Source organism: Macadamia integrifolia, unplaced genomic scaffold (assembly GCF_013358625.1).
Source record: "Macadamia integrifolia cultivar HAES 741 unplaced genomic scaffold, SCU_Mint_v3 scaffold2057, whole genome shotgun sequence".
In the NCBI taxonomy this organism is placed as follows: domain Eukaryota; kingdom Viridiplantae; phylum Streptophyta; class Magnoliopsida; order Proteales; family Proteaceae; genus Macadamia; species Macadamia integrifolia.
In genome coordinates, this window is record NW_024868486.1 from 87116 (window position 1) to 110128 (window position 23013).

Below are 23013 nucleotides of genomic sequence, written 5' to 3' on the forward strand. Positions count from 1 at the left end.
TAACCAAAAAAAAAAAAAAGGATAAATAGTTCTTAGAATCTGCAACCATTTTCATCCATATTCTTTGGCATACCAACTTGACTACCCCTTTGGGGTTTGGGGGAATCTGTTCCAAATCCTAGGATACTACCAAAATCAAAATCCCCTTCAAACATGTCTACAGTTGAAAGAGAACAAATAGAGGCATACCTTTGGCATTGAGATTGTCCCATACATTTGCTGCTCTGCAATGTCTCGGGCAGTCAGGCCTTCATCGTTCATGTTAGCCATGTCCACATTCCGGTCCCACATAAGGATGTTCACAACATTCGGATGCGAGTGCAAAGTGGCCAAATGTAGTGGCGTGTTTCCATTAATATCCTTCGCATTTAGAAGCTTGTCAAACATATTAGATTTTTGATAAATCATATAACTTACTAAATTCTTTCTTCCACTCTTAGCAGCAAGGTGAACAACGTTCTGGTCATCATTATTCAATGTCTCTATTACCTCTGGGCAATATTTTAACACAGCTTGAATTATGCCAAGATAGCCTTTATTGACTGCTATGTGTATGGGACAAAGGCCTTCGTTGTCCTTTTGGTGAGCAATAGAAGTGTCTTTTTGTAGTAGGCAACAAGCTTCTTCAGAATGGCCAAGTGATGCTGCATAATGAAGAGGATTTCTTCCATTTGCATCTATTCTTCTAATCTCCTTCTTTTTGTCCAGTAGAATGTTGATGCATACTAGCATTTGTGAGGAGGAAGTAAACCGGAAAAAGAAAGTTCAAATCTATTATCTTCTTGATAAGTAGTAAATAAACTCATAAGATGGAGGAAATGTATAAAGCTGTTTTTTTTTTTTTTTTTTTTTTTTTTTGGAATGGAAAATTAATTAACCAAAAAAGCAGAGAGTAGTGGACAAAGCCCAAAAGCTAGATGGAAGAGGGGGGGTGGCTATCTAAACATCAAAACAGCTAATAAATTAATGATACATAAAAAACAGGGGAGAGAAAAATAATTAAACAAGGATGATACAACAAATGCTAGGGTGGGGACGAAACATCATTAAAAGTATGACATATCAAAAGGTTGGGGATAGGGTAGAAACATCAACTAAAAGATGATAAATCAAAAAGTTGGAAATAGGGGAGAAATGAGTGCAAGGACTCAACTTAAGGCAAGATTCCTATTTTTTAATGTGTCTTTGCTTATTGAACGAATGTGAAGAAGTTTATTTCTAATCACAAAGAAGTGGCTTCTCATATCTTCTATAGTACAATGATGAAGAGGTCCATCTTCTTTTCTCTTTCCCAAAATATGATGAATCATAACATTAATAGCAAGCTTTCCAACAATGTTAGAGATTGACTTATTGCTTAAATTTTTTAAGAACTACCATCATTCTCTCTGAAAGGGGAGGATAGTTCAATGGTGTGGCCAACACTTGTTAAGGACCCCTCTCCTAACAATCTAAGAAAAGAATAAGAAAAGAATAGGTGATCCACATTTTCTTAAGAGTTCCAACATAGACAACTATTAGGTATACAAAGGTTTCTCTTCAAGAGGAACTCTTAAGTAGGGAGAGATAGTATCAAAACACACCAAACAGTAAAACTATGCCTAGGAATATTAGACTAAACCATATAATCCTATGATAAGGAACTTTTTAGGCAAAGGTAGAGGTGAATTTCTTTGAAGAATTTGTATTACATAACACTAGATCACCACTCCCTCTTGGTCTTGGCAATATGGAAGAGAGAGTGGACCAAATTTCAATTAAGTTATTGGAAGTACTAGGCCCTGGACATCAAATTACATCCTAGATAATGAAGGAAACCTTAACCATCCTATTAGATCCAACGTCATATCTAACATCGATACTCACATTTGGAAATGAGAAGACCCTTACGATGCCAACAATCAAGCCACAAATAAGTATCATATTCATCGCCAATGCTTGAATAAATAGTGTCACTAAAAAAATATTTATACAAGTATTTTCCTCCAAACTCAAGATGCATCAACTAGGTAAGTGGCAGTCCAAATAGAAAATGATTTCAAGTATCTAGAGTACACCCAATCAATCTAAATACTTCTTTGTCTATACACATTTTTGTCTATACATTATTTTTTTCAAATAAGTTTTATGATGCCTATAATGTTGGCTTTCTTTACTCTATGAAGTCCCAATCCACCTTCATTTTTTGGAAGACTAACATTTGCCTAATTAATAGGAATAATGAAATTATGATTCTATTGAGATTTCCAAAGGAAAGAAACATTATAAATTCAGATTTAGAAAAAATGGATGTTAAAAGCCCAGAAACACCAGACCAATAAATATATGAATTTTGCATCACTAATTTGATGAAATCATAACAGCCGATAAAAGAAAGAATCTTACTCTTCCATAGTTGTAATGTCTTTTAAAGCCTATCTAAAATCAGGGAATAATGATGAGAAAATAGTTTCGAAGTGATCAAAAGAAGACCCATATACTTGATTTGGAAATAACCTTTAGGAACACCCAAGCTAGATTTCAACTGAGACATCATTAAAAACCCCAAGGAAGAAAGCTAAGGATTTGAGGATATTAATATGGAGTCAAGATATCCGAAAAATTATCCAAAGCTTCCTTAATTGAAGAAATAGAGAAATCATGAGATAATTTGCAAAAGCTAAATGCGTAATCTTAAGGGCCTTGCATTTTGGGATCGGTTGGATTAGATTTTGCATAGTTCTAACTTCTAACCACTTGGACATGCCTTTCCATTGAAATGGTGAACAACAACGAAGAAATAGGACAGCCTTATCAAATTCCCATCTTAGATTCAAAATAAACCTGAGGGGAGCCATTAACAAGTACTGAGAAATGAACACTAGAGATACAAAAATAGTTCCAATGAATGAAGTTTGGAGGGAAGTCTATTCTGTATAAAAGATAATTGAGATATTCACATATGAGAGAAACAAAAGGCGCTTTATGTATATCAAGCTTAAGAACAATAGGGGAAAGATGCTAACTTTCAAAACGTCGAGCTATTTCATGACAAATAAGGATATTATCAATGATATTTCTGCCCATGATAAAAGCTGCTTGATTGAAACTCACCAAATCAATAACCAATTTAAGTCTTTAGCAAGAATTTTTGCTACAAACTTGTATAATAGGTTGGTGAGAGAAATGAGGAGAAAGATGTAACATTGTCAGTCTCATCATACTAGAGATTCAACAACTAAAAAGAAAGATCAATTCTTTGGGATCTTTCCCTTCTTCAAACAAAACGGATAGAGATATAATCAAACCGATTCCCAAAATGCCTTTCTGGATATTCCTCAATGTTCCGACTATTCACGGAACGTGAGAAGCAGAAATCAAAGAATTTCTTGGGACGAATCTGACAAATGAAAGTCTGATTAATTATTTTGACTTTTGATTGTTGGAAGAAGCTATATACTTACTGGATAGTATCAAATTTAATAGTATCCCAATCCGTAGCTAAAACCTTCAGGCCTTGGGTTTTTTAAGCCTTCTAAGTTTGATTGCAATCATAATCTCCTCCTCATATGGGTTGTGGGATTGCACCATTTGTAGTTCAGGGGGGGAACCTTCTTAAAGTTTGAAATCCTCTAGAAAGATACTAACATGATTAAAGCTGGGAGGATTAAATTGCCTCAAGAAATGAGTGACAAAAGCTGACTTTAGTTCATGAGGCCTAGTGATAAAAATAAAGTTGATGTTCTAAACACAATTGTCAATACAGACTAAAAAAAATATATATATATTGATCTCGGTTAATACAGATCCCGATTTGGTGATTTTGCACCTAATTTTAAATAAAATTTGGTTTATTTACATTTTTGCCTTTGGTCAGTACTGGTGGATCAATATTGTATTGGCCAAGAATTGGCACCAATCACTTCTAATACTGATACTATCCACCAATTTGATTCTAATTCTTTGAACCATGGTTCAGAGGAGTTCAACCCTTAAAAAAGATTTAAGATTTTTTTTTCCTCATTAAATTAGATTAAAAAAAAAAATGCTCATCTCACAAAATTTTTTATAGGAATGTGATGCAATCATTGTGGAGCATGGTTCATAATCTTTGATCAGCATTGGTGAATTCTCCCCAACTCGAATCATTATCAGTCATGATTAGGAATGTAAATGGATAACCAAAAATCTATATCCGTTCCACTTTTGAATCTGTTAAAGCGTTTCTGAATCCGTAATTTTGGTTTCCGACTAGTATCTGAATCTGTTTGAAAGATAATTGGATTCGGATTTAGATATTTTTATTTCATCGAATAATGTCAGGCTAATTAACTATCTAATTGTAAAATGTGATTAATTTAATATTTTCACTTCTTTGATTAAGTTTGTGCTGAAATTCTGTTCTCAGTTGTTCAACTTGTTATGTGCAAAAGATAGATGCACTGAGCTGTGGAACATTACTTTCAAAGATAAATGTAGTGCTAGCGTTTATTGTAGTGGGAGTCATGCTCTGCATCATCCTATGATGAGATGAGTCATGTTTATTGAATGTATAATATCTGGATATCCGATTAATTACTGAACTCGATATGATATTAATTCTTAAAATTTCATTGGATATCGGATCAGATTTGGATAATAGTGAATCTGAGCCAAATCCTATTTGTTGACATCCCTAATTGAGACTAATCTGAAACCAATCCACTGTTATGATCAACGGGTAAAAGAATAATAAAATCGATTAAAATGAAAAAAAGGTTAAATCTGAGGGTTTCAATTTCAAATTGGAATCGAATACCGAATCCGAAATTGAGCTGAATCAATTAGATTTGAATTGAACCGAATTAATTCGGTTTGAGTATGTGAGTATGGACCTCGGTTCGGCTCAGCTTTGGTTTAGGGTGTAAGAAGTGTCGGTTTGAACTGAAATCGAACCGAATTGCTCTTAAAACCCAAAAAAAAAATAAAAAAACCCTATTATCATTAAGAGAGATTTTTTAGGTGGTAAGTGTTTTTTTGTAATTTATCGTCACATATTTACATGTTAAGACAATTTTGGAGTTAGTAATGGCCATAAGGCCCATAACTTGAGCCCATTATAGCCTTTGGTCCATCACAGTCATGGTCCAAAAGTGGAACTATTTTCATAACCGAATTAAAACCGAGGTACAAAACCGAATTAAAATTGTATATCAAAACCAAATTGAAATCAAAACCGAACCAAGCCGAATTGAATCGGCTTGAGTATCTAAATACCAAACCGAGTTAGTTCTCGATTCGGTTTTGGTCCACCTTATCATCATTCGGAACTAAACCATATCGATATCTGGTATGATATCAGTTTGTTACACTCACATATACTGTATATTGATATTGCATCGAATACTAACTTAGTACAGGATCCTTATACCGATATTGTATAGAATCAATTTGATTCGGTATTTGGCATGGTATACGAAATCGTAGGGTATTTATATAGTATTGTATTTTTTTATATCATACCCTATACCAATATCATACTGAATACTGACATGATATGTATACCTTATACCGGTACTATACTGAATTTAATCCGATTTGGTTTGATTCCCATAATTTGGTATCAAATCGGTATTTGGTATTTGGTATTAGGTATTCGGTATTCGGTATTCGGTATTCGGTATTCGATACACATTGACACCCTTAGGTAGGAGGGGGAGAGAGAGAGAGAGAGCGAGAGAGAGAGCTTACATGTATGCTTCTTTGCTACGGCCGCGTGCAAAGGTGTCCTGCCGTCAGGGCCATCAAAGATCCGTAAATCTTTCTTCTTCTTGTTGAAATTTTCTTCTTCCAGTGCAACTTTCAACATCTTCTCCAGCACAACGTGCAACCCACGTTCAGCAGCCAAATAAAGTGGTGATTCTCTGCGATTATTTTTCATGAAGATGAGAAATTTGTGCGACTCCATCAACACCTCAATCACCTCACGGTGACGTCGAAGAACAGCTTCATGCAAGGCTGTGTTCCCATCTCTGTTCTTTAACTTCGCCATTTCATATCGTTTACACCCATTCTCTGCTTCATCTGTTTCCTTGGCCCAATCCAACAGATACTTGACGACCTCGGCATTATTATGGCGTGCAGCAATGTGGAGTGCTGTGTCTTCTCTGTAGTTCTTGCTTCTGAGTATACTTGTTGGTTGGTTTTCGCGGATTACCTTCACAACTTGGACGTTGTTATAGTTGGCGGCGGTGTGGAGGAGAGTGTCCCTCACAACTTCGCGGTTCGAGTCGTCATCGGCGATGTGGAGGAGATCATTGTTGTCGTTGTGCTGATCATCACTTTGTTGTTGTTGGTGGAGATCATCTTCCTCTGCTAGCTCTGCCTTTAAAACTTGTGAGAGCAAAGCTGAGTTACCTTCTGTTACAGCTTTATACAGAACAGGATCCATGGCTTACCCTACTATTAGAGTCTCTGTATTCTCTAAGAGCTAGCTGTGTCATAAGGGAAGGGGAGAGATTTATACAGAGGAGAAAGAGAAAGCTGTGGCCTAATTTGTTCAAATTGACTTGACTTGAGGCGACTATGGAGCTCCGAATTTACATGGTGGAATCCTACGAGTTTCTACTCATCCACACTTCATTGGGCTGTTTCTTACTTTGTTTAAATTGACTTTGAGATTGAGTAATTCTCTAAAACTGTGTTATGTCAAATGCTACACCAATCATCTTCATTTTCATCACTTCATCACATTCTTTTACATTATATCCCCTTCATGTAAATTGCACTCTCTTGATTGTCTATATAAAGAGAGAATGTTTCCTGTGTAGGGCCTAGCTAGTAAGTTCAGGAACCGAAATGATACACATATACGGCAATTGAACGGGTCAAATGACAATAATAGTTTTAAAAAATTTGGTGTAATATAACACTTACGGAAATGATATGGTATGTATTTATTACAGCTACTTTGTAAGTAAAAATACAGATTTAAATTTTCTATGAAACATATATTTACTTAGGATTCAAAGTAAAAAAAATTAAAAATTACTTCAAAGACCCTTTTTATGATTAGTTGAAATAAATATTAGGGTAAATTAAGCATATAAATAGTATTCCTATATCCCTCTCTAGGTTTGGATTTTCAATCGGAAAAGGATTTTGAGTTTTTATTTTATTATTTTAATAAAAAATACTATTAAAATGAATAATGCGAAAAAATCCTTGTTTAATTTGGCATCGTTTAACAAATGCTTATTTTTTCATATCTGATTTTGATATGTAAGAAAATAAATTCGACAATTAAACGTTTGGACACAAAAAAAAAAAAAAAAAAAAAAAAAATATGCCCTTAATACGCATATTTACTAACTATGACTGGAGAGGAAGTTGGAGTGGGGAGGTCACCCTGTCGAGTCAAATGGAAAAGGTGGGGAGGAGAACATGGTGGTGGGGGTGGGGCGAAAAGGGAGAGAGGGAGAGATTTTGATAATAGAGGAAAATAAATGAAAAAATAAAATAACAAAGGAAAGTCTCGGTCAAGGGAGTAAGACAAGAATTGAATACATCGAACATTACGTGCAACTGATCCGGACTCCAAGAAAAAATTAAAGGAAAAGAAGAAGTGAAGTAGCAAGAGACAGAAGTTGAAGATTTTGAAGGAATTACATAAGATGAGGAGCCAACATCCCTTTTAGTTAAAAAAAATCAAGGGATGTGGCGAACACTCTCAATCGTGGAAGAAGGATTCTTATTTTAAAGGAAAAAAGATGCCTGCCTGATAGTTTGGTGCCTGCATTCAGATACAGAGGGAGGTGAAATCACCATCGCACCCATGTGATTGCGAAAAATCCCGCCTTTGTTTTTTCTCTCACATGCGTTATTATTGGCTTTCACATTGGCGCAGGGTCACGCTGCCAGGTAGAGAACCCTTTCCATTTATTAAAATATTTAGTTTTGTTACTAAAAAAAATAAAAAATCTTGTTCAATTCCATTTTGCTTTTTTTTTTTCTTTTTTTTTTTTTTTTTTTTTTGAAATAATGCCTTGTGTTTCAAATGGTCCATGGGCATTATTTATCATTAGAATAAGTTTTCAACCACTTTGAAATTGAAATGGCATGGAGACGTCCCAACTACCCTACTTAAATGAGATTACCCAGTACCATTATTATATCAAACCTTAGTGTAGTCAATAGTGTAGTCAAACGAACAAACCATAGTCGATTGGAAAAAATTGTCACTCATTTAAAATGAAATATCATTCCTCTCCCCAGTACTTCGTTGAAATTTCAAGTTCCCATATGTGTTTTAAAAAATATCATTCCCCTTCTCTAAGTCTAAAAGATTCTATCATTCGTCTTAGTCCATAGGAAAAAGCTGTAAATGATGACAATATCCTTACTTTATGTTTTTTAATACCCAAATTACCCTTCTATAATATAGAATATCAACATTGACCCCCTAAGAGCACTAAATGACCTGAGTTCAAGGAAAGAGAACTCATCTTCTTTATTCCAATATTATCAAACCTTAGAACTCTTAATTTATGTTGCAGACTATAGTTCATTGAAGCTAAGAGTTGGGTTGAAGCTCTTCCAACTTAAACCTAACCGAAGACCTAGATTTTGTGCTGAAGATCATAGATCCAACATTTAATGAGCAAAATAGAACTTAAGATCCTCTACCCCATACGTCATAGATGGTGTGACGATTGCTTAGGATGAAAGAGATCCGGACTTGTGATTCACGTTATCACCAATTTCATTGTGGACAATCAATTTCTCGTGATGTGTTATGTGTGATGTGTGATGTATGATATATGAAGTGTATAAACTTAATTGGCGAACCAAACGACTTGCATGGCCTCGGGCTCTTAGAATAGATATTGTTTTACAAGAGTTGAAGATTCATCGTGGAATTGGAAGATGGCTTCTTTAGTTGGTCCTGATGTGTTTAATTGGGAACCACAAGACTTGCATAGTAATGGGTTTCTTAGTAAAAGAAAAAAAAAATAATTAAATTCACATGTAATAGGTTAGCAGAGTCATTATATAATTTTGGTTTGGTTGTAGGGTGTTGATCAATTGACTTACATGGATGGAGCTTAATGTGTAATGAAATTTTCAATTAATTGTCTTAAAGTAAAAAGTGATAGATGGCCCCATTAACGGTTGAACCTTATTATAGGAGGGTCATGAGTTATTATCTGTAATTGAGACATTACATTCTTCCTTGGTCCTTATAATAATGGAGGGAGGGAGGGAGGGAGAGAGAGAGAGTATAATATTTTAAATTGACTTGTAATTAGACATTGTTGACTCTGAGACTCTGAGTAATTTACTAGTCAATCGAATTTATAATTAATTATTGAGAAAATCTTGTTGTAATCAAGATTAATTATAATAAGTTTTTATTTTTTTAATTTTTTTATTTTTTAATATATATATATATATATATATATATATTAATGAAGATAAATCCTATTAAATACATTGGGTGAAATGGCAGTGGAGAATGTGTTTTGCTATAAATTGAAAGGCTGAGATCTAAGGATTGGGATCAAATGATCAGTAAGCTGAGGTTGTAGGGTGGCATGGGAGATTCCATCCTCCCCGCTCAAAGACATCTTTCTCTTCAGTTGCAATCAACTTTCCCGTCAAGCATCTCTTAATTGTTTTACTTTATCTATGGAGGAGGCTGCTCAAGCAGAAGGCTATCCACATGAAATAGCATTGGAGGGATTATGTCAAGGTGTTCAGCATAACATTAAAATGGAAGAAGATTCCTCAATGGCAGTGGCCCAAATATTTGCCAAATGCAATGGAAGGGATTATGTCAAGGAAGAAGATTCTTAAATGAAAGAAGTTTCAATCCACATATATGTTAAGTTGCAAAATAAAGCTTTGAAAATTTGAAGATTGTAGATAAGTGTATGAGCATACAACGGTTAAAAAAATACATGGTTGCCTACCAATACATAAGAGAACCATATCTTTGGTTGAGTTAGGTTCTAAAATATGCCACGTGGTTAATCCATACCTTGACATCATCTATCCAATGGTCAAAATTGCCACATTATCTTGCCATCTGTCTCCTCACGATTTACAATTACAACTTGTATGACTAATCATCATGGATTTAGGTATCGATATCGATATCGGTATTGGTATCAATATTGATATCGATGATACAGATCCAGATCTGTGTGTATCGGTCACATGCCCTTATTTTTTCTAACAAGTACTTTTTTTTTTTACTGTTCTACCCCAGAAAGATATAGATAATCGATTCAGCTTGATCAGGTATCGATATACAATACGGCGGTTACGATATCCATACTTGAAATGAGTCGATCTGATCAGGTCATTTTGTCGGCTCCATTAGAAGAATTATTATATCAAGTTAAGATACTGGGTTTAATTGACTATTGTTTCAAGTTCAGTTTTGGGTCACAGTAAGTTACTGGTTTGTACTAGCAATTAAGCGAAGTTGTTCACTGGGGACACATATGCTCCATGTCAATAAAAATTATGCATACTTAAACAATAAAAACCCACCCCAGAGTCCATATGAACTGCTGCATACATTTCAACCTGATTGATCAGAGCGTTGTGTGTTATTAACTAACTAATAATAGAATCACTCATGTGCTCACACAGGTATTGCTCTTATGTGCTTCCATTCAGAGGGGAACAAGCAAAAGTAGCTATCATATTAGCATAACACTGTAGAAAACCAGATTTAGAGAAGTGAAAGTTACGTAAAGTTGCATTATGCCCTAAATAAGGGGGTGCACATAGAAGAGTAGAGTGAGAAAAAAATTAAAACTAAGACAACCCAAAGATAATATTTCTAACTAATACTAAGACTATGATGATATAACACTAATACAATTTATCACATACACGTTACTATCCGTAGTACAAACCATATGAGTTTTTTTTCCCCTCTCAACATAAAGTTCCTAAGGAAACAAACCCAAACCCTAACATTTGATGATAGTGTCTAAACAAAAGAAGAAACATCTCTTCCCATGAGGTGATTCAGACCTCAAAAAGGAAGATTTTTTGAAGGCCTAGATTTCTTTTTTCTAAGTGTTGTGTCCGTGTCTTGTTGCCAATGTGCTCTTTTTAACGATTGTAATGCCATAGGTGGAGGCAGTTTTCTTATTTTTTTATTTTCTTGTAATTATTTTTCTTTCTTTTTAATACAAATGATCCTTTAGCAAAAAAAATAAAAAAAATAAACCAATCCATGTTGTCAAAGATCCTATCAATTTTGCAGATCAAAAGATTGAACCTCCAGGAGATGTGCCGTGGAACAAGGAAATTGAACTTATATGGGACATTGATTAGAACAAGGAAATATACCATATAGAAAAGAAAAATGGATCCAATGACCAAAACCACTGTGGCTAGCCACTGGAGTTTAAGTATGACCGAGTACAAAGCTGCTGTAAATGCCACAGCCGTCCATTAATATCCTTTGCATTTAGAAGCTTGCTAAAATTATTATATTTCTGATAAAGCATGTAACTTACTAAATTCTCTCTTCCACTTTTAGCAGCAAGGTGAACAACGTTTTGGTCATCATTGTTTAATGTCTCTATTACCTCTGGGCAATATTTTAGCATAGCTTGAACTATGTCCACATACCCTTTATTGGCTGCTATGTGTATGGGACAGAGGCCTTCATTGTCCTTTTGGTGAGCAATAGATATAGCGCCTTTCTGTAGTAGGCAACAAGCTTCTTCAGAATGGCCAAGTGATGCTACATAATGAAGAGGATTTCTTCCATCTGCATCTACTCCACTAATGAGATCCTTCTTTTTGTCTAGTAGAATGTTGATGCATACTAGCATTTGTGAGGAGGAAGTAAACCGGAAAAAAAAAAAAAAGTTTAAATCTATTAGCTTCTTGATAAGTAGTAAATAAGCTATAAGATGGAGGATTTTTTTTTTTTTTTTTTTTTTTTTTTTTTTTTGATGAATGGAAAATTAATTAAGAATAGTGTGGAGAGCAGACAAAGCCCAAAGGCTAGATGGAAGGGGGGTGGGTGGCTATCTAAACATCAAAACAGCATACATAAAAAACAGGGGAGTGGAAAACAATTAAACAAGGATGATACAACAAATGCCGGGGTGGGGAGGAAACATCATTAAAAGTATGACATATCAAAGGGTCGGGGATAGGGTAAAAACATCAATTAAAGGATGATAAATCAAAAAGTCAGAAATAGGGGAGAACTGAATGGAAGGACTCAACTTAAGGCAAGATTCCCATTTCTTAACGTGTCGTTGCTCATTGAACGAATGTGAAGAAGTTTATTTCTAATCACAAAGAAGTGGCTTCTCATATCTTCTATAGTACGTGACAAAGAGATCCATCATTTTTCTTTCCCTCAAAAATGATGACTCATAACATTAATGACAATCGTTCCGATAATGTGAGATTGACTTACCGCTAAATTTTTTTACAAACTACCATCATTCTCTCTGAAAGGGGAGGATAGTTCAATGGTGTGACTAACACTTATTAAGGACCCCTCTCTTAACAAATCTAGGAAAAAAATAAGAAAAGAATAAGTGATCCACATTTTCTTGAGAGTTCCAACATAGACAACTATTAGGTATACAAATGTTTCTCTTAAGGAAGAACTCTTGGGTAGAAAGAGATAGTGTCAAAGCACACCAAACAATAAAACTATGCCTAGGAATATTAGACTAAACAATAAAATCCTATGATAATAAACTTTTTAGGCAGAGGTAGAGGTGAATTTCTTTGTAGAATTTTCATAACACTAGACCACCACTCCCTCTTGGTCTTTGCAATGTGGAAGGGAGAGTAGACCAAATTTCAATTAAGTTATTAGAAGTGCTAGGCTCTACCACCAAATTCCATCCCAGATAATGAAGGAAACCTTAACCATCCTAATGTATCCAACATCAATTCTCACATTTGGAAATGAGAATACCCATAGGATGCAAATTATCAAGCCACCGATAAGTATCATGTTCATCATCAATGCTTGAACGAATGGTATCACTAAAAAAAATATTTATATTTAAGTATTTTCCTCCAAGACCAATGCATCAACTAGGCAAGTAACGGTCCAAATAGAATCTAATTTTAAGTATCTAGAGTATGTACACCCAATCAATCTAAATATTTTTGTCTATCCATTATTTTTTCAGATAAGATTTATGATGGCTATAATGTTGGCTTCCTTTACTCTACAAAGTTCCAATCCGCCTTATTTTTTTGGAATGCTGACATTAATCCAACTAATAGGAACAAGGAAATTAGGGTTCTACTAGTAGAACTTTCCAAAGGAAATAAGACATTAGATATTCAATCTTAGAAATAATGGATGCTAGAAGCCCAAAACACCAGATCAATAAATATATGAATTTTGCGTCACCGATTTGATGAGATCAAGATGGCTTGTAAAAGAAATAATCTTATTCTTTCATAGTTGTAATCTCTTTTGAATTAAGGAGTAATGATGAGAAAATAGTTTTGGAGAGATCAAAAGGAGACCTGATTTGGAAATAACCTTTAGGAACATCCAAGATATTCTTTACTTGGACTTTGACATCGTTAGAAACCCTAAAGAAGAAAGCTAAGGATTCGAGGAGATTAATATGGAGTCCAGCTATATCCGAAAAGGTATTCAAAACTTCCTTATTTGAAGAAAAGAGAAATCATGAGATCATTTCCAAAAGCTAAATGTGTAATCTTATGGGCCTTACATTTTGGATTGGTTGGACTAAATTTTGCATAGTTCTAATTTCTAAACACTTGGACATTCCTTCCATTGACAAAAGCTGACTTAATTTCATCAGGCTTAGTGATAAAAATAAAGTTGATGTTCTAAACATATTTGTCAATACAGACTAGAAAACAAGAATACAATATTGATCTTGATAAAAATAAAGTTGATGTTCTGAACATATTTATCAATACAGAATAAAAAAAAAAAGAATGCACTATTGATCTTAGTTAATATCAATCCAGATTGGATGATTTTGCACCTAATTTTAAATAAAACTTGGTTTATTATGTTTTTGCCTTTGGTCAATACTGGTGGATCAATATCCTATTGAGCAAGAATTGGTACCGATCACGTCTAATACTAATACAATCCGATCGATTTGATTTTGATTCCTTGAACCATGGTTTGGAGGAGTTCAACCTTCAACAAAGATTTAAGATTTTTTTTTTTTAGAGAAAAAATAATAATAATAGGCACATCTCTCAATTTTTTTTACAGGACTGTGATGCAATCATTGTGGAGCATGGTTCGTAATCTTGGATCGATATTGTTGAATTCTCCTGGATTGAATCATTATCATTCATGACTAGGGATGTAAATGGATAGCCGAAAACTCATATTCGATTCATTTTCGAATCTGTTTAAGCATTTCTAAATCCTGAAATTTAGTTTCCAAGCAATATCTGAATCTATTTGGAAGATAATTGGATTTGGATTCGAATATTTTTAATTTATAGAATATTATCAGGCTAGTTAATTATCTGATTGTAAAATGTGATTAATTTAATATTTTTTCACTTCCTTTGATTAAGTTTTTGCCGAAATTTTGTTCTCAATTGTTAAACTTGTTTTGTGCAAAAGATAGAAGTGCACGTAGCAGTGGAGCACCTTCAAATATAAATGTATGGTTGGCGTTCGTTGTAGTGGGAGTCATGCTCCGCCTCGTCCTATGATGAGATGAGGTAGCCAGCGCTATTCAGATCTATTGTATTTTATAAGAGCTTTACCTTACTTTATGGTTAAATATCAACTGGATCCCCATCTTTTCAAAAATATCATTCATCTTATTTGTAAGAAAAAGATTTTATCTAACAACCCCAACCATTAGATTTGACAGTTAAGTTAAGTTATATTTTTCTTAATTTTCATAATACTCTTAATTATGTAATGTCAAAATTACCCTTAAGTGAAGGATCCCTAAAATCCATCCCTATTCCTCTTGCTCTGTCGTTGAAGCTGAACCGGAGGAGAAGGAGAAGAAGGAGAGATCGTCTTTCATCGAAGCATTTTTTTTTTTTTCCGTTCATCTTTGTTGTCTTTTCCCCTTTGGAATCTTCCGAAAGAACCTAGAAAGCAAAGGCAAGCACAAAAAACGTTGTCCAGGCTTAATGGCGTAGTCTGGATGGAAGACGAGGGCGAGGAAGGAGATGCAGTTTCTTGGACTCGGAACAACGGTGGTAGTAGTGGCGGTGGACAAAACAGGGACGACTTGGTTCCTCTCCCTACATTCAAATCGATGCTGGAAGACGACTGGTACATCAACAATGGAGGGAAACCGTCTCACCATGATTTTCAGAGCATCCAAAACCACCAAGATATAAAAGATATCACCTTCTCTTCACACCCCACTGCAGCTGAGAATCTGCTTCTGCAGTCAGTAGACTCATCTTCGCCGTGCTCTCCGTCGTCCGCGTTTAATCTCAAACCATCTCAACAGTCATTCTTGCCTCCGAAATCTTGTTTGTCTTCGCTCTTCAATGTCATCTGCAGCAACCCGTTTGACAGCGGTTTCGATTTAGGTTGTGACCCGGGGTTTATCGCTCCCTTGCAAGGGAACCTGAACACGACTTTGACGAACAGGGGAGGTGGGATTTTGAGTTCAGAAGTTTGAGCCCCCAGTCTCAGTCTCAAGTGTGCATTCCCGATCTAAGCCCCAATTCACAATTTCAGTCCACTCTTTTGCTCTCGATGGCCGATAACGGCGGCGCGGTTGGCAACGGTTTCAGTCCACTCGGGTTTGGAAGTTTTGAGGGTTCTGGCAATCCGCTGTTCCACAACATGTCCAAAGTATTGAGACCTCTCGAAATTTTCCCTCCTGTTGGCGCACAGCCCACTCTCTCTTCCAGAAGAGAGCGGCTCTGAGGCAGAATTCGGCCGCCCCTAACAAACTTCTTCTCCTTCTCCTTCGATTTCAGCGATGACGGTGGGGATGTCTCAACGACAGACGAAGAGGAGAAAAGGGATGGATTTGAGTGGGTCTTTCACTTTAAGGGTAATTTTGACATTACACAATTAAGGGTATTATGGGGATTATGAAAAAATATAACCTGACTTAATAGCCAAATCTAACAGTTGGGGTCATTAGATAAAATCTGTTTCTTATAAGGGAGGTAAGTGATATTTTCAGAAAGGTGAGGGCTCAAGTTGATATTTTGCCATAGTTCAAAGGAGGGGAGTGATGTTTACCCCTTAATTTTTTCATCAATATAGGTTAGATTGGTTTACTAATTGGATAGTTTATCGAATCGTATAATCTCTGGATATTTGATAACGGATATGATATTAGTTTTTAAAATTCATCGGATATTAGATCGGCTTTTGATATGTCATTCGATAAATGGTTTGGATTTAAATATTAGTGAATCCGAGCAAATCCTATCCGTTTGCATCCCTAGTCGAAACTAATCTGATACCAATCCACTGTTACGATTGAAGGGTAAAAGTGTAATAAAAATCGATTAAAAAAAGTCAATTCTGTCTGATTTGGATCAATACAAACAAGATTGCGAGCCTTGTTGTGGAGAAAGTAAGGATGTCAATTTGATATCGGTATCTAGTATGATATCGGTTTGTTACACTACATATATATTGTATATTGATACATCGAATATTAACTTGGTACATGATCCTTATACCGATATTGTATAAATCTACTTGATTCGGTATTTGATATTGGTATTTGGTATGGTATACAAAATCGTAGGGTATTGATGTGATATGGTATGTTTTTTATATCATATCCCAATACCAATATCATACCGAATACTGACATGGTGTCTATACCTCACACCGGTTCTATACTGAATTTAATCCGACTTGGTTTGATTCTCGTAGTTTGGTACGGAATCGGTATTATTACATTTGATGGTTTATAAACAAAAGAAAAAACATCAAATAACCCTAACAACAATGCTAGCTAGTCAACAGTTCGTGTCACAATGAATCTATCAAATGCCCATATCAAAATATTGAAACCCCACTTGATGATTTTTCTCAGAAAACGGTACTCAAGACATTTTTGGGGTATTATATAGAACAAGGAGAACTAGGACATAGAGAAGAAAGATGGCTCCAATAACCAAAACTAAGGTGGCAAGCCATTGAAGTGTAAGTATCACAGAGTACAAACCTGCTGCAAATGCTACAGCCATCAAAATGAGAGCTATACCCAACAATGGTGTGCTTAAATCAATTGCAAGAATCAACAAGCGGTTGTCACCCCATTGTTCCAAGATGTTGTTCACTGTTTGTGTACGATGTCTTGTATTCTGTCACAGTTTAATCCAAAGAGTACTGGTGCAGCGTCTCGACAGGCAGGATGGCGGTCCTGCTCAAATTTTTTATTTGAGGGCAATTTTGTACTTTTCGGATTAGGGTTTTTCGCTATATATTCATAACGAGGGTTTCTTTCTCCGTAATGCAAGCAATACTAAGAGGTGTGAGGAACGAGCTCTGTAATCCTATTCTTCATTGATAGTAAAGCAGGATCTCATCTCACCGAGGACGTAGGTAACCTTGCCGAACCTCGTAAATCTGTGTGCATTGTTTGTTCTGTTTTTCCATTATCTTCTGCATCGTTTTAGAGTTGCGTTTCTACATTTCACCACCACAACAATAGAGAGATACAAAGCCATGGTATTGCAGATCACAAAAACATTGAATGTAGGCTTCCTTAACAAGGTAGCCATGCCTTTGTATGGGCCATCACTGTTGTAACCTCCAGGGACTGTGAAACCGGCGGCAAAGGAGACTGTCACAACTGCAAGAGTATTGAACCTCTCTTTGAACCTGTTTTTGTAATTTTCTGTTTTTGGATCATCTTTTGATGTATTGTCCTTATTAATTGGAGAATTTTGAGTACATGGTCCAGTGTCTTTTTGCTTATTTTCCTCAATAATTGGAGAACACGCTTAGTTCCCCTTCCATCAAGGTGCAGGCTATGCTTAAATCAGGTAGGAACTTTCAACCATTTATTTCTTGAGTGTGATTATGTCTCAGATCTTTGGTCAAGGATTTTTAGTTTTTTTTTTTTTTATCAAAGATGGGTTGGGTTCCCTTCTGTGGAGAATTTTTTTTTTTTTTGTGGAAAAGAAAAACTGGAGTTGTGTCATGTAATGGATTGTGGCAGCCCCTCTGTGTTATTATCCCAATGCAAATTTAGAATGAAAGAAATAGAAGGAATTTTGATGATATTCACAGGCCTCCTTCTTATGTGGTTCAAGCAGTTTTAAATGACCTTCATAATTATTCAACCCTTGCTCCTATCCATATCTCCTCTATGGCTGATGTAGTTCTGTCAAAAAATTTCTAGATTATTAATTCAAGAGCGCCCTCTTCAAAAGTCCTAGAACTATTTTGGACTTTTCCTCCTTCACTCTATTGTAAGCTTAATATTGATGGTTGTTCCCTTGAAAACCCGAGATGCTCAGGTGCAAGAAGAATTTCGCGAGATGATAAAGGTTACCCTCTCCTTTTTTTCTCATACTATGAAGACATTGGGACTAATTTCATGGCTGAGTTCGCTGCCTTCTTTAACGGCTTGCATCATGCGAAGCACATGGGCATTGAAAATCTTTAGATTGAGTGTGACTCCAATGCAGTCGTCAGTTGCATTAGGAATAAAAAAATTCCATGGTGTTTTGAGCAAAGATGGTTATTTTACAAGAATTTTCTGAATGGAATAAATTGGAAAATTTCACACTGTTATAGGAAAGTTAATGTCGTTGTAGATAAGTTGGCAAAGTATGGAGCAAAATCAAAAAGTTCTACCTCATGGTTAACAATTCCTTCATTTGTTTTATCTAATGTAAGCTAGGATTTTCAGAGAAGACCCAAATTTCAGTTACGTAGTCATTGTGATTGGGCTAAATATCTGCTGATGGCCATGCCGAAGGTGGATTTTTAGTTCAATGGTTTTTGTTTCTATTGTATCTTCATTCTTTGATTATTAATGATATTCTTTGCTAATCTTTAGCAAAAAAGGAGAAGGTGGACCAGATGATGCACCATTAACTCTTAAGGCTGTTAGGGTAAGAACCTGAATATATAATGAAAATAAAATTAATATTTGCTGTTAAGATTAAGAATAACAATAGGGTTCATGCAAATTCTCAAAGACAAATAGATAATCTCTTCCAAGCATAGTTTTGGGCAAAAACCTATGGAACAACTTACAAGCTCAATAAATAAATGAAATGCATAAATGAAATTAAATAATCTGATTAATAAATTAGGCTTGATGAACACACATATCCAACAATCCTATGAAAGAAAACAAAATAGGAGTATTATACATTTGGCAACGAGATTTCATTCATTTTCTCCTTCTGTGCAATGTCTAGGACTGTCAGGCCTTCGTCATTCATGATGGTCATATCTACATTCCCATCCCGCATGAGAATGCTCACAACCTTTGGATGCGACTTCTTGATGGCCAAATGTAATGGTGTGTTTCCATTAATATCCCTGGCATTTTTAAGCTTGTCAAACTTATTAGATTTATGATGAAGCATGGAACTTACTAAATTCCCTCTCCCACTCTTAGCAGCAAGGTGAACAACATTCTGATGTTCTTTGTTTAATGTTTCTAATGCCTCTGGGTAATATTTTAGTATAGCTTTAATTATGTCAACATGGCCATGTTTGGCTGCTAAGTGTATGGGACATAGATCTTGGTTGTCCTTTTGGTGAGCAATAGAAGCGTCTTTGATCTTTAGTATGCAACAAGTTTCTTCAGAATGGCCAAATGATGCTGCATGATGAAGAGGATTTCTTCCACCTACATCTGATCTACTAATGAGCTCCTTCTTTTTGTCCAGTAGGATGTTGATAATTGCTAGCATTTGTGGGGAGGAAAAAAAAAAAAAAAAAGAGTTTCCAATCCGTTAGCTTCTTGATAAGTAACTCATAAGATGGAGGAAATTTTTAAAGATGTTCAATGTGGTAAAGTTGATTTATTTTGGATCATAGTTGTAAATTCATCTTAATAGACAATTTTAGCTGACTAATTATTGCTGTCCATATAGATTCAGGATTCATTATGCACCTTGTGGTAGTTACTATAGGAAAAAATTAAGGGAATGGAATCCCAGGGCAGGCTTGAAAATATCCATCTTGGGTGAATATTTTCATCCCTACCCCTAATATTCCATTCCGCTGGTTGGTATCAGGCTTCGCCGCAGCCTAGGCAGCAGCCAAGTTTCATTCGTTACTATATGGGTTAGGATTTGGCATTAACCTGTAAGCAGATCAGAATTGGCCTTGTTTGCAAAACATCTTAGGGGCTGTCCCACTATTCCTTTTCCCCTGGAGTCCCTACAGCGTTACCTAAGTAATCCACTTAAGAGAGGTTAATGTATTTATTTTCTTTTTGACAGAAGGGTGAATACTATTTTGGTCCACTATGCTGCACTCATCTTCCTGATAGGAGTCTGTTGGAAAAGTTTATTGCTATATTAGAATTCTAATGGACTGAAAAAAGACAAATTTGGAATGTGAGGACCACACCCATGGACGGTGTGAGATGGTGTGTGGTGGTTAATTTCATGTAAGGGATAAAAAATGCCTACTTTGATAATTGGGCATAAGGAGGGAGGAACAGTGGTGAGCGAGGAATTCAAGAAAAAATAAATAAATAACAAAAACAAGAGAAAAAGACAAATTTGGTGCTCTAGAAAAGCGTAAGGAGGGAGGGAGGGAGGGAGGGAGGGAGGACGATAGGAGCTGGAAGCAGTACTTCAACCTTCAATGATGATTTTAATTTTTTTTTTATTTTTTTTTATTCAAAATAATACAGAAAGAAAAAGTATTGAGTTCCATTACGTAGAGAAACACATATTTGTCATTTAATAGGAGTGAGGAGAGAGACACATGGAGGCACAACTTAGCCAGTCACGCAGAATTCTTTTTCCCAAAATACTTGATGTCACCATATATCTTTCTGTCACATGACCAAGTATGAATCTTCATGGATTGATTCGGTTGTTTGTTTGAAGATTCATTTATTTATTGTTTTAGCAGGGCATTACCAAATTGAAGTTTTCTTCAGCACAATTTTTATCTGAGAACCTGGTAAAAATATGAATTATATTTGTGTTTCAATCTTAAAGGCAAGATTGAACTTATGGGGGAAGGATTTGGTACGTGCAACATTTGCACAGTAAAATAGAATAGTATTTTATTGTTTTGGGTTAGTTAAAATTAAGTGGTTGAGTCAAACATGGATTAGTGGAAAGTTTTTTATTGAGTGTATGTTGTGGGCCATCATGATCGGTTATAGTGTGTATGTGGAGTTGTGGTATTAGTAGGAGTTATATTAGTTATGTATAACTTCTTTTATGTACCTATTTAATAGGATGCTATTGGAATGGAAATCAAGAAGTTTAATCCCTAAATTTCTCTTAAGAAATTGAGGTTGGCTCCCTCCCAATTAGCCAAAACCGAGGTTAGCGACCTCCCAATACGCTAAGGCAATCACATCCTATTCCTTCTCTCCTATTTTCTCTCTTGTATTCCTATTTTGTCTCCACCAAATTTGAGTACGTATCAACTAAGAGGTACTACAGTAACTTGGGTGGGAGGCATACACTTTCGATTTTTTGCTCGCATTGTGGGAATATTTTCCACGTTATGTAAGTAAGTTATGTTGGTGTACGATATCTTGTATTTCGTCACAATTTAATCTAGGGAGTACTGGTGTAGCGCCTCGACAGGCAGGACGGCGGTCCCACTATTTGAGGTTAGTGGGCCGTGGGGGTTGCAAGGGGGCAGGAGGCCCCCCTGCATAGCGGGGGTGTAAGGGGGCACAGCCCCCCACTTGAATTTTTTATTTGAGGGCAGTTTTGTACTTTCTGGATTAGGGTTTTTTTTTCGCTATATATTTGTAACGAGGTTTCTTTCTCTATAATGCAAGCAATATTGAGAGGTGTGAGGACAAGTGTTGTAACCCTATTCTCCATTGATAGTGAAGCAGGATCTCATCTCACCGAGGACGTAGGCAATCTTGTCGAACCTCGTAAATTTGTCTGCATTATTTGTTCTTGTTTTTCCATTATCTTCTGCATCGTTTTAGGGTTGCGTTTCTACATGTTCACCTTGTAATTCATGAGCATGTGGGTTGCAGGTCCTTTGGGTTTAAGGATGATTTATTTCCTTGTTTTTCGATCATGTCTTTGGTTCAAACTTTTTCCCAATACACTTCTTTTTCTAACTCTGATTTTCACTGGCGTTTCAGTGTTAGTATAATTGCTATTATTTTTTATTTTCTATATATGGTCTCATAGGAACTGAATTGTGGCTATTAACATTGAGCCTTAACCCTTTCTTTAGTCCTTCAGAATGTTCTCATGTGGATAACAGATCAAAACTTGCACCCTATTTCTTTGTCTGGCAATTCTATTTTTTCCCTCTCGAATGAATTGAATAATGTTTTCAGGAGTACGCCATCACTGTCCACTTTAAATTATCATATCTTGATTTGTGTAGGATTTTTAACCAACTTATGACTAACTCAGAATGGGCTTATGGTATTTTATTTCAAAACCATTTTATTTTGATCGAATTGGTTCATATGATGATAGGACAGAAAATGGAGGCTAAAGTCAGGAGTGTCATTCAGGGATTAACAAAAGCTACTTAACAAGGGTGAAAATTTGAAGAATTTTGGTTGGATACACAAGATATGATGAGTTTCCTTCATGAGTCAGTTGAAAGTGTATGCCATGGAATTATTTCCCTCCCTTCTTGGAGATTTTGTCTAATTTTGGTGATTTTTGTTTTTTGTGTTTAGTCTGATGTTGCTGCCGTTCGGTATATTAAAGATTTTGGCCTTTTAAGGTCATGCAAACGAAGTCCTTTTTTTTTAGTTTCTGGAGGCATTGTAAATATTGACACTTTCCTTTAGTGCTTTGTTGTATTTTTTTAATACATATCAAAACGTATAAATTTTATTTCCTACCAGGTTTCCAATGCTCAAGGATTTCATTTGACGTGATGCCTTGTGA

The 23013-nt window shown here is 35.6% G+C and overlaps 2 protein-coding genes and 1 pseudogene across 3 annotated transcripts in view; 1 reads left to right on the plus strand and 2 right to left on the minus strand.

Moving 5' to 3' along the window:
* Positions 1 to 6524, minus strand: part of LOC122065597 (protein ACCELERATED CELL DEATH 6-like) — an 11941-nt gene extending 5417 nt beyond the window's left edge. For both annotated transcript variants that reach the window (XM_042629418.1, XM_042629417.1), the window contains exons 1-2: positions 5710 to 6524; positions 190 to 725 (exon numbers count right to left, since the gene is read on the minus strand). In XM_042629418.1, coding sequence (XP_042485352.1) covers positions 190 to 725; positions 5710 to 6409 — 1236 coding nt within the window. In that variant the 5' untranslated portion in view covers positions 6410 to 6524. The remainder of the gene's footprint in view (positions 1 to 189; positions 726 to 5709) is intronic.
* An 8595-nt stretch (positions 6525 to 15119) lies between these two features.
* On the plus strand, positions 15120 to 15933 carry LOC122065593 (annotated as a pseudogene).
* Positions 15934 to 17019: 1086 nt separating this feature from the next.
* LOC122065594 (ankyrin-1-like) lies at positions 17020 to 19854 on the minus strand. The gene is made up of 2 exons (XM_042629414.1): positions 19306 to 19854; positions 17020 to 17280 (listed from the first exon to the last, which is right to left on the minus strand). The coding sequence occupies exons 1-2, from the start codon at positions 19852 to 19854 to the stop codon at positions 17020 to 17022; spliced, it is 810 nt and encodes a 269-aa protein (XP_042485348.1).
* Positions 19855 to 23013: the final 3159 nt, after the last annotated feature.